The sequence below is a fragment of the Loa loa genome, assembly GCF_000183805.2.
Source record: "Loa loa unplaced genomic scaffold supercont3.91, whole genome shotgun sequence".
NCBI lineage: Eukaryota > Metazoa > Nematoda > Chromadorea > Rhabditida > Onchocercidae > Loa > Loa loa.
In genome coordinates, this window is record NW_018108271.1 from 66,428 (window position 1) to 77,932 (window position 11,505).

Below are 11,505 nucleotides of genomic sequence, written 5' to 3' on the forward strand. Positions count from 1 at the left end.
CCACCAATTAATTGTTATGATTTATTTGCTTCATTACAGGTAATCATGTGACTGATGAAGCAATTAGAAGCGAAAAAACCTCGGAATATTGAAATTTAAGTGTGTTGGAAAAACGAAAACTTATCCTTTTCTAAACTGTTAGAACATAAAATTGGATGGAATGGAGGAGGAAGTTGGGTATTGGAAGCAAAATTTATATTTGCTTCAGGAAGCTGCACCACGACCGTTTCCTGTTAAATGTACGATAGCACCGGAATCATCACCACCTCAGGTATCATATTTGCTTTTTTTGTTCACCAAATATTAATCATACTTTTGTTTTAGATATGCAACGTTTCACCAATTTTTGAATTTGAATTAAATCTGTTATGCAAATTGATGTTTGTGTTATATTTGAATTAAGATAAAATTGATTAATGGTATTTGAATCGAAATTTAAAGCGAAAATTAAACTAATAATGGGAATGAATACTTGGGATAAAGCTGAATTAAAAAGTATTGTCCAGAAATTGAAACTAATGTTACACTGGGATAAAATTAAGTTGGGCTAAAATTGTCTTTGCGATTAAACTGAATTGCGCAACTTGAATTTGAATTAATATTGGAGTGGAATTTCAATCGAAATTGACTATTGATTTTGAGCTTAAACGAATGCCACAACTTCATTAATACCTATATCTTCCAGGGTATAGTTGCATGCTTTCTACTATAATTTCATCTATTGTAGTTGTATTCTTTTTTTATATTAATATTTTTTGTTATTTCTTAAAAATTTGGAATTTTGATTAGTTACTATGGGCTATGTTTTTTAATGCAAATATTAATGCGTTTATTGTTGCGATAGACGACGCCATATTTTTACCTTCATTTTCTGTCTTTGTTGCTTAAAACTAATATTTTAGTATGGCACCGAATTTCATGGTTTAATCGAGCGAGAAGTAGCAGAAAATATGTTATTGGAAGCTGGTGAAGGTGCTTATTTGGTTCGAGCATCTAGGCGTTCACCAGGTGCTAATACGTTATGTATGTTTTTCGATGGGCGTGTACTAAATTATAAACTCTTCTACGATGGTATGCATTATGTTGGCGAGAAAAGGTAAATAGCTGATATTTATATTATTCGAAACCACATCACAATATTCATGCCAGTGGCTTTTTTCTTTTTACACTGCATGATTAGCCATTGTTCAAGCTTTTTGATGCTATATGTGTTGCACTGGTCATTTGTACGACAAAAGAAATTAAAGATTAATTTGTTGCTGTGAACCAATTTTAGATAATTCTTTAGATACAAGTTGATTAGGTTGGCAGTGTTAAAAGATAAATAGAACTAATTATGGGAAACTTTTCAAACAGATAATATTTGCTAGATTGGGAATGAAGCGGTGGTATTATTGACGCTAAACTAAATCTTGGTTTTAAAACAACAATGTAAGAATTGTCCTAAATCTCGCTTTTAATGCAATAATGTAAGGATTGTCACTTTTGAAGGATGAACAAAATGGTTAACCCGGATAGCATATTGCCGTCTTGTTAACATTAAGCAGATTTTGTTGAATAATATGAACGTTAAGTTTAGATTCGAACATTTGGAGGATTTAGTCGCAGATGGATTGATAACGATGCATATGGAGAAGCATGCAAATGATTATATACAACGTATGGCTGATGAAGCGATTTATGAGCAAAGTCCTTATTCGCAGTATCAGAAAGCAACCGATTGTCGGCGACAACCGTGTGCTCGATGTCATAATTTCACACCGGCTACGTTCCGAATACCACATTATTGCGATTACTGTCGCAATTTTATGTGGGGACTTGTTCAACAGGTTCCTTTTTCCTTCCTAGTCTTTTTTTTATGAATTGTTGAATTTTTGATCATTTTTACTTATCTTCAGAAATTAAATCATGTAGTTTTATATCTTCAGTAATAAAATCATATAGTTTTACTTTGTAAAGTTAACTTCTCAACAAAATCATATAAATAAAATAATACACTTCCATGTTTTCCCAATTTCCAGAATACTCTTGATTCGTACCTGCGGTTTCCGAAGCACAGGACTGCTTTAGACGTCATTTTATTTAAATTAATCAGAAACTGAAACTGAAATAAGAGATATCTGAAATGTCATGATGATTTCAGGGTGTTAAGTGTGAAGATTGTGGTTTTTGTGCGCATAAGAAATGCAGCGAGCGTACTATCCATGATTGCCGACCAGAGGCGAAATATGTAAAGCGGATGTTTGCTGTGGATATCAGCACATTATGTATGGCACATGCTGTGAGCATTCCGCCTGTTGTTTCTGCTTGTATTACCGAGGTTGAACGACGTGGTTTGCGTGTGGAAGGAATCTATAGGGTTTGTTTAATGTTTTTTTAATGATTTAATAATTTTTGCAGCAAAGAGGGAGGAGAAGATAGGATAAGCTTCTTTACTTTTATGAATACGCTAACTTTTGTGTATATATGTGTGTATGCGATAGATTTTGCCTTTGTTTTCCTTTTTCTATGCTTTCGGACCTCAGTAGTTACCGAGGGTCATCGTATATCATTGCATAGTTTCAGGAAATCGATCATCATTTCAGGTATCTGGCTCTCATGAACAAATGGAAAGACTACGTCGACAGTTCGATACTTTGCATAAAGTTGATCTCTCGATTGTCGAAGATATTCATACTGTAGCTGGCCTTCTAAAGTTATACCTCAGGCTTTTGCCGCAGCAACTTGTACCATTTTCTGTATATCGATCTTTACTTACCGCTTACACCAATAATCGAGCTTTTCACGAACGATCAAAAATGTGCAGGTATATTGTTGATTATACTTTATGCTGCTGTGCAGCCCGAAACCCAAGGAAATCCGATTTCTCCAACAAAAGAATATTGACTAGTTAGAAAACAATGCAAGAGTTACTTCATACCTTTCAGGAATTTAGAAAAAAAGATGCGATTATCGAGTAATTGTGGATAAAATGTCTGCAATGAAAAGTGGAATTTGTATGTTATAAGTAAAGAAGTCGTTAAAATTTGTTTCTTTACTTTTTAGGAAAGTTTTGAAAGAATTGAATGAAGCAAATGGCCGGACATTGTTAGCAATATTAATGCACATGCAAAAAGTAGCCGACAGCAGTGGCGAAAATAAAATGAGTATCGAAAATCTAGCAACCATATTTTCGCCTACATTGTTCTGTACTGGTACCGTTCCAGCATTACCCCAGCAGCAACACCAGCTTCTTCATTTCCTTATCCAGAATCCTAGGATTGTCCCATTTACTTAAAATAACAAATGATCTTTTCTTTTTTATCATCACATTAATTACATCTACTCTTTTGCATAGGATATGTCAGTGTCATCACACGTTTAGTGGACGATGATACGTATCAAATGCTTTCGTAAAGAATTATGGGTTTTGCTTTTTTTTTTCTTTTAGTTTGGAATTTCGCCAGATTTGACTTCACTGTAGTGTTTTGATCAGTTTTACACGTGTTTCGTACTATGATCTGTTTGTTGTTTGTATGAAGCGCGAATTGATATGGTAATTGGCTCAGGTATGTTTCTACTAAGAGAAATTAAATGTATTATCGAGCAAAGCAGTTAGGTTGGCCAACAAGTAGAAATTTCACTTTAATATATGTGGGATCGTGTAAATATTTTTGGAACTATCGGGCTTTTAGTTTTTGCTGCATGATTGTGATTTCTTGCTTTTTTTTTTTGTTTTTCCTACTCTCGTACTCTAGGAGCAGATCATTTGATTTTTACTAGGTGATGAAGGATTTTGTTAAGGTTACTACGTATAGAAATTAAATTAATCTAAACAGGATTAGTTCTTTCCAGTCATCAAGGTATGGAAAGAACTCACACTGTTCCCTATTCTTGTTGTGAATAGCTAGGTGCTCAATAAAGATCATTTTCCAGTCGATGAGAAATTGTAATAAACCTACTTATTCAAAATTTTTTCTCATATATAGAGAAAACCAGTTAATCTTTATTCATTGCTCATTCACTGTGTTATAATACTTAACCATCTTTTGCTGTTTGTATCTTTGCCAATGTAGGGGAAAATCCATTGCAGGCATGGCTCACATTTTAGAAATTCCAAGAGGAGTTGCCAAAAATTTTCATCAGGATGGTAAGGTTTCTTGCTCTCGAAGTTTTTCGCACTTTCAGCTGTTCCATGCATTTTAAGATCATATAGATCAATCTATGACCATTCAGTATTACGATATTACAATGATGTAAATTAACTTAATATTTTTTCCCAAATGCACAAATTGCATCCCTCGTTATTCCTTCTTTTCCTGCTACATCCTAACTACTTTTCTACTTTCGAATACATAATCCGTTTGCTTCGTATGAAAAATGACGTGTAATACGTTGAGGAATGTTCTTCATTTAATTGAGGCTTATGTATATTGTTATATGTTTGGAAATGTGCTCATTTTAAAGTTCTCCCTATTTTTTCTTATTACTTTGCTGTTTATAAAATAGCGACTGTACGTCGTATGATGCTCAACCCTAACTCCAGAGAAAGGGCAAAGAGGTTTACCACATTGGCTGGCAAAAGAAATTTCCAATATTACTGACAAACTAACCTTTCGAATTTATTGTCAAGTGAATCTTCAAGTTTAGTTCTAGACTTTATTTGAAAAAATATAAAAATGTGTCTTGTATACTCTGACGTACAGTTAGTATTAAGTAGTATAAAATACATTACGGAAATTTTTTGGCTAATATAGACTGAAACATAGTAATGTTTAGCTATAATCTTTGGTGAAACCAAATATAGTTGCTATCTTAATAACTTGATCGGATCAGATTTGTGTGAAATCCTCATTAAAGCATTAAAGCATAGTGCAAATAAATGTTAAGCTTTATTCAGATGAAAGAAAAAATTTAATATTATTTCCAATTACAGAAATGGATTATCCAACTTCTCGGATGCATTGACATATATACTTTTTAGCTGTGAAAAAGCTTCTAGAGCTGCTATACCATTTTCACGCCCGAAACCTGACTGTTTCATGCCACCAAAAGGTATCATTGGATCTTAAAAAAGACTTCGACAGAAATATTCTATTACTTAAAGAAAAACATCACAACAAAAGTAAGTTTGAAATGAAGCTCTTCAAAATAGATCATTCCTTCTCAGTTGATAATTACTATCAATCAATATTAGATCAACAAATTCATGTAAGTAAAGCTTCAAGGAAGGAAAATCGAAACGCTTCATTTAAAGCAAATTTTAGCTAACTTGAAAAATGTTCGCATGTAAATTCTGTATTCTTTAACAAACTTACTTGTGATATTGTATGTATTTACATAAACGTTGCCAGCATGAAGTTTTGAAGCCAATGAATATGCCAGATGTAAGTTCCTGCAAAAAGTAAACAGAGATTTACTACTAAAAAACAAGCATAAATTAAAGGCTAAATTTTAACAATTCAACAAAACACACCTTGTAAAAACACCAGCAGCAAGTCCATAAGGTGTATCGTTTGCCATACGGATAGCATCCTGAAATTTTAGTTTTCACTAAAATTCCCTTCTTCTATCGACTCGACGAAATCGAAAAGTGAATCCAAAAATTCTTTAAATAAGTCTAAACACCTCACATAAACAAACCTACCTCGTTATTCTGGAATGGAATAATTAACATGACAGCTCCAAACACTTCCTCCTTATAAATTCTCATTTGCTCAGTAATGGAATCCAAAACAGCAGGCGATAAATAATAACCATTTTCGAGACCTTTAACTATTACTTCGTCACCGCCACATAACAATTTGGCACCCTTCAAAATCCAAAATCAAATTAATGAAAGGAAGGAATTACATCACACCAATAACTCTGCATGTTAATAGAATTTTCTAATAATTTTTTTTTTTTTAATGTTTGACTCCCAACAAATTCTGCAGAAAAAAATTTTTAATCTTTATTTACCCAAAAAGTTGAACAAATATTGAAGCAAATCAGATAACCTCTTGTACGGCTTCATCAATGTAAGCTTTAACTTTGTTCAAATGTTCACGAGAGATTGTGGCGCCTATTTTTGTCTCCTTCAATAACGGATCACCGACCACCAAATTTTTCGTTTGTTCCATAACTTTTTTTCGGAATTCTTCGTAACATGATATATGTACGAGAACTTTTGATGCATTCGAACATACCTCACCTTGACTGTAAATATTTCTCAGTAATTTTCTTACTTATCAGATAACTGAATAATTGAATCGTTACTTATTCAATTTTCTATTCAAATATTCCAAGAAAACTGGTCACAAGTCATTTTACATATGATTTAGATGTGGGAGATGTGCTGAAACAATAGAAAATAGGCTTGCTTTAAAAGAAATATCTAAGTGCTTAAAAAAGGCATTAATCATGTCACATATGAGATTTTAGAAATTTGGTAGGTATATGTATACTTATGACTAAACTAACGAGAAAAAATTGGCCATAAAGGCGCCCGTAATAGCGACATCAATATCCGCATCTTCACAAACGATCATCGCACTTTTTCCACCTAATTCCAATGTTACCGGTTTAATTCGACCAAATAAACTACATGATCCGAGGATTTTAGATCCAGTTGCGGTGCTACCAGTAAATGAGACCTTATTAATGCCACCATGTTCGCATATCGCTTGACCTGTTTCACCTTCACCCTGAAATATTTTAGCTTAATTCAAACGATTACTGAGTCATTAATGAAACTGAAATGGAAATAATGAATTGATAATTAATAACGGTGTTGCTCTTTTTGAACGATTTTTGCAAATGCATTATAGGTTACATTTGCGATTTGAGCAATAATTAATTATAACAACTGAGGTACATTATATCGAAGACATGACAATGTACTTTACTACTACAAGTATAAATCATGTTGCTTAGAAAATTGCATAAATAAGTTATACAAAGCCGATATTTATCGAGCCAACAGAAAATTCCAACTTAAATTGAAATCTAAATAGTCGCAAGAATAGTACATATTTGGAAAAAATTGGCATAAAAGTGAAAGAAATTCGCAATTTTAATCGCTATTCACTGCAACTTCATCGGTCTTTTTTCAATACTTTCCAAAATATATGAAAATATACCTGCAAAACGGATAGTACACCATCAGGAAGACCAGCGGCTTGAAGGATTTGAGCCAACAGTACACCAGTTACAGGTGCAAAAGGTGACGGTTTGTAGAGCACAGCGTTACCGCACATTAATGCTGGTGCAATTTTCCATGATGCAGTTAGCATCGGATAATTCCAAACACCAATTGCACCAACAATACCCCATGGTACACGTTCCGTATATGCATAATTATCTTTACTTAATGGGAAATGATTACCTGTAATAAAGTGTACAATATAAAGCATCTGGTGATAAGAAGATAAAAGTATCATACCGAAAAAGTATCACAATGATTTTAATAATATTTTGAAGGACTTTCGAGGAAAAATTTGCTTTTAACCTACATATGAAAGAATTGAAATGATCAAATTTAATAAATAATTTTAACAAAATTTCAAATATTTGCAAAACTTAAAGAATTTAAAAAATTTTCTTACCAGCAATATTATGCATAGCACCGCCAAAGAATTCGAAAGTATCAGCAGCAGCAATCATATCCCATCGTGATTCTTTAATTGCTTTACCGCAGTCAATTGTTTCCCAATATGCTAGTTGATCCTCAACACTCTAGAATATTGATGGTTTCAAAATTCATGAATATTTTTCAAACTAGAAACTAGGATAAAATAGCCAAATAGATAAAAGTAATAGGTTAAAATTTTGGGTCAAGACAGCTGATCCAAATATGTGAAAGTGATAGGCTGAAGGTAAAGCAGAACAAAGCATAATAGTGTTCATATTTTGCTCGACTACCTCAGCATTATACATAATGATCTGAGAAGATTTTACAATTGGAATTGAACAAAAAAAAAATATACGCGTATAATAGAAGCTGCCTGAAGTAAAACTGTTCCACGTTGTTGAATATTTAAATCTGCCCAGAATTTCTGCGCTTCATACGCTTCCTTAACCACTTCATCAATCACTTCGGTATTAGCACAACCGCAACGTGCTAATATCTCACCTGGAAAAGTTAAGAATTTTTCCAAATAATTTTTTTTTTATAACCAAAATACTTTTTTCCTTAGAAGCATTTTTTTTCTTCCTTTTTTTCAAAATATTTCTTTTTCTTTGTTTTCTTAGTAAAAAAAAAAAAGAAAGAAAAAAAAGTATTCGATCTCCTCACGACGATTTTTAACCTTCCTCAATTTTTCTTTTTGCGCTAGGATCTTTTTTATTTTTTGAAAATTTACAAAAAATAAAAAATTTTGGAGAAAAAAAAAGACAATACTTTAATTTGGTGCACAAGTTTTTACAAAATAATAACTGAAAGAAATCATAATTAATGATTGCCACTTGTTGTAACAAAAAGTAAACAGGATGTTTTAACAAATATTATAAATGCTATCTACAACACATATATGAAAAATATTAAAGATTAAAGAGATTAAAAATTAAAACTTTTCTTTTTTAATTGGAAATAAATTTTGATAAATTCACTAACCATTTCTTGGTTGATAAATATCGAAATGTTTGGTTGCTTTAAGTGCAACACGAGCACCATTTATAAAATGTAATGCATTATCGATTGTCTTCGGAACGACAAATTTTATCAACGGCATGCGAAATCTAACGAAATGAAGTTTTAAATATTTAGATTGGATTAATTTAGCAGGATGTGAACCTTGTAGACCTTGTGGTATTGGTAATGATCGTTCCTGATAATATTTCTCCCAAAAGGGTAAAAGTTTTCCAGTTGAATCATTGAATGTTAATTGATGTATTGGACAAAAATCATTGATACCAGCAGCTTCATATGATTTCACTAATAATTGACAACAATAGAACGCTTCACTACCTTTCGAATCACGCATATCAGGTGAGAAAATATCATTGTAATTAGCACCAACTTTAGATTTTGCCCATTTACATGCATTAATACGAACTGTTTGTGATACCTGAGCTCGATATACCTCGAAACTTTCCGGATTCAATTTTTCTATGACATCCTTTAGAAGTTCTTGGCAAACACCAGATTCTCGACTAGCATGTATCACCCATTGAAGGGTATCTTCATATAGTAATGCTACATGTATAACAGATTCCAGTGCAACATCAGCAATTGCTTCACTAAATTGATCACCATTCTTTCTGTCACCTTTTTTGAAGAATACAATATCTCCAATAGCAATATCAGCTTCTTTGAAGAACATTGACGAATGCCTATAGTTTATGGTTAATGATTAAATAATTCAAGGAAAAAAAATGTACGGTTCATGTACCGAAATTCATTTCGAAAATAAATTCATATTCATTTCCATATTTTAAATGATAAGTTTAAATAACTTTAATCAAAACAAAAGTACTCTGAGAAAAAATCGCAGGATAAGTTAAGCCAAAAAAAAGATGAAAAACAAGAAAATAGAAATATTGAAAATTTGAATTGTCATTTTAAAACATGCATGAAACTCGCACCTATTTCAGTCAGGAATTTGATTTAAATAAACACAAATATTATACTTGTGAACAAATAAGCATATAATTTAAATATCTGGGCCAAATATCCTGTGTAAATATTAATTTCTTCTTTTTTCTTTTTTTTTCTATAAATCTAATTCCAATTTTAACCTAAAAACAATTGTTTATCGATAGCTTTTTATTTATATTTTTAAATGGCCAACAAAAAAGGGAAACGAACAACCAATGATGAATTATTCCAATGGTCAATGATAAAATAATTAGATATTTATCCATGGAATACAGTATACAAAAGTAAATGATAATGCATATGTGTGTAATATTTATATAAGCTCAAAGATCACAGTACAGATTCTCATCGAGACATCAACTATTTCGAAAATTCATCATAAATAATTGAAAAAGCTACAACTGTTTGTGACAAATACCAACTAAAATACTCATAATATAGCTATACCTTATGAACTTTTTAATCGTGGAAAGCATAGCAGGGCTTAACATTATTCAAATTGATTAAATTGTGTCGCACCATGCAATTCTTCAAAACAACTTGTTCTTTTTTTTTTCCAATATCAAAGTGGCAAATGGTATGTGATTTTTAAAGCTTACATTGAACTTTTCATTTTCTAAATCAGATGAGAGTTGCTACAACAAGTTGCTTTCTCGGAATTTTATGACTGAATAGAAGATTGAATATGTAAATGTTGAAGAAGATGCACTGAAATGTTACTGCAACAATTCACTCTTAAATATTGCGATGATTGGAAAACTGGCAACAGTGATGTTTCTATTTTATCATTTGCACTAACCAACTCCTGATAAACAATAAATAATACTCACATGAAAATATACTTTGGAAAGGAAGCATTATATCATGATACAAGGGTTTATTGCACAAATAGAAAGACCTTATTCCAGGAAATAGACAAAAAGATGAGTTGAAGAATAAAGTAAAAAAAAAACTCAATTGGTTTTGGACAAATGAAGAAACTGCAGGAATATTGGAGGAAAATGAAATATTTCACTATAAAAGAAGAATAATATTTCGACAACGCTCTATGATGTGTAAGTATTCGAATGTGTTCATTCTTTTTATGTCCATCAAAATTATTCCATGAATAACTTTGACAAGACAAACAAAGAGATGTAGAGAGTCAAAAGGTTAACTGATTAAAATATTTACAAAGAGTTCAAATTTATGACCACATCAAATATTTTGTTAAATAAAATATAGAAAAACAACAGATTATCTTTTAGAATGACCAATACTATAGTATGATTGCTTAAAAAACCAAACACAGAATATTTCTGCTTAAATGTACCGCGGTACAAGCAGCTTTTACTTCGTGCTTCTGGAATTTTAGAAATCTTAATTTTCGAAAATCTTTTCAAACCTATTCCAATTTATCCCGCATAGGAAAATAAGAGACCCCACTATCTGTTCTGATTTATCTTTTGGAACGATCAATACCATATATGATTGTTCAAAAACTCAGACACGGGAATATTTCTGCTTAAAAGTACCATACAAGCAACTTTTACTTCGTACTTCTGAAATTCGAGAAAGAGCTGGTAAAGTGAATAAATAAAACTGATATAAGAAAATTCGAAATCCACTTTTCAAATCCTATCCATTTGGGTTACAACAATTTGACAATACAATAATAAAAGAAAAAGCTAATAAATATTATCGTGAGTAAAATAGAATAAGCTATCAAAAAAAGAAAAAAAGGAAAAAAAAAAAACCTACTAAATATCAGGCATCTAAGTTAAGCTCCATGTTAAGCACTTTTAACACATTATATGGTAAATGGTCACTGATAACAGCACTTGACAGCTTGATTTCATTCAGCGAGCTGTAGTACAGACTGATTAGAAATGAAACAAATGACTCAAATTCATTTCTCCAACTTTTTTCTTCGTTAAACTACTTAGAATGAAATTTAACAAATTTTCGTC

General features: G+C 31.7%; 2 protein-coding genes across 2 annotated transcripts; one reads left to right on the forward strand and one right to left on the reverse strand.

Annotated features, from left to right (window-relative positions):
* Nucleotides 1-33: 33 nt before the first annotated feature.
* On the forward strand, nt 34-3,409 carry LOAG_02926 (RhoGAP domain-containing protein). Its single transcript, XM_003138463.2, has 6 exons — nt 34-271; nt 903-1,096; nt 1,580-1,829; nt 2,144-2,359; nt 2,586-2,806; nt 3,046-3,409. Exons 1-6 carry the CDS (start codon nt 161-163, stop codon nt 3,275-3,277), a joined length of 1,224 nt encoding a protein of 407 aa, XP_003138511.1. The 5' UTR covers nt 34-160; the 3' UTR covers nt 3,278-3,409.
* Nucleotides 3,410-4,869: 1,460 nt separating this feature from the next.
* LOAG_02927 (aldehyde dehydrogenase) lies at nt 4,870-9,293 on the reverse strand. The gene is made up of 10 exons (XM_003138464.2): nt 8,573-9,293; nt 7,947-8,092; nt 7,566-7,695; nt 7,101-7,345; nt 6,442-6,665; nt 5,979-6,177; nt 5,627-5,791; nt 5,456-5,514; nt 5,298-5,374; nt 4,870-5,046 (listed from the first exon to the last, which is right to left on the reverse strand). Exons 1-10 carry the CDS (start codon nt 9,279-9,281, stop codon nt 4,910-4,912), a joined length of 2,091 nt encoding a protein of 696 aa, XP_003138512.1. The 5' UTR covers nt 9,282-9,293; the 3' UTR covers nt 4,870-4,909.
* Between the last annotated feature and the right edge of the window lie 2,212 nt (nt 9,294-11,505).

Coding starts and splice junctions, on each gene's coding strand:
- LOAG_02926 (XM_003138463.2), top strand. CDS start 161: ATGGAGGAGGAAGTTGGGTATTGGAAGCAAAATTTATATTTGCTTCAG. Junction 1,097..1,579: donor CATTATGTTGGCGAGAAAAG/GTAAATAGCTGA, acceptor CGTTAAGTTTAG/ATTCGAACATTTGGAGGATT. Junction 2,360..2,585: donor GTGTGGAAGGAATCTATAGG/GTTTGTTTAATG, acceptor TCATCATTTCAG/GTATCTGGCTCTCATGAACA.
- LOAG_02927 (XM_003138464.2), bottom strand. CDS start 9,281: ATGTTCTTCAAAGAAGCTGATATTGCTATTGGAGATATTGTATTCTTC. Junction 5,375..5,455: donor GCTGCTGGTGTTTTTACAAG/GTGTGTTTTGTT, acceptor TACTTTTTGCAG/GAACTTACATCTGGCATATT. Junction 5,047..5,297: donor AAATACATACAATATCACAA/GTAAGTTTGTTA, acceptor GTCTTTTTTAAG/ATCCAATGATACCTTTTGGT.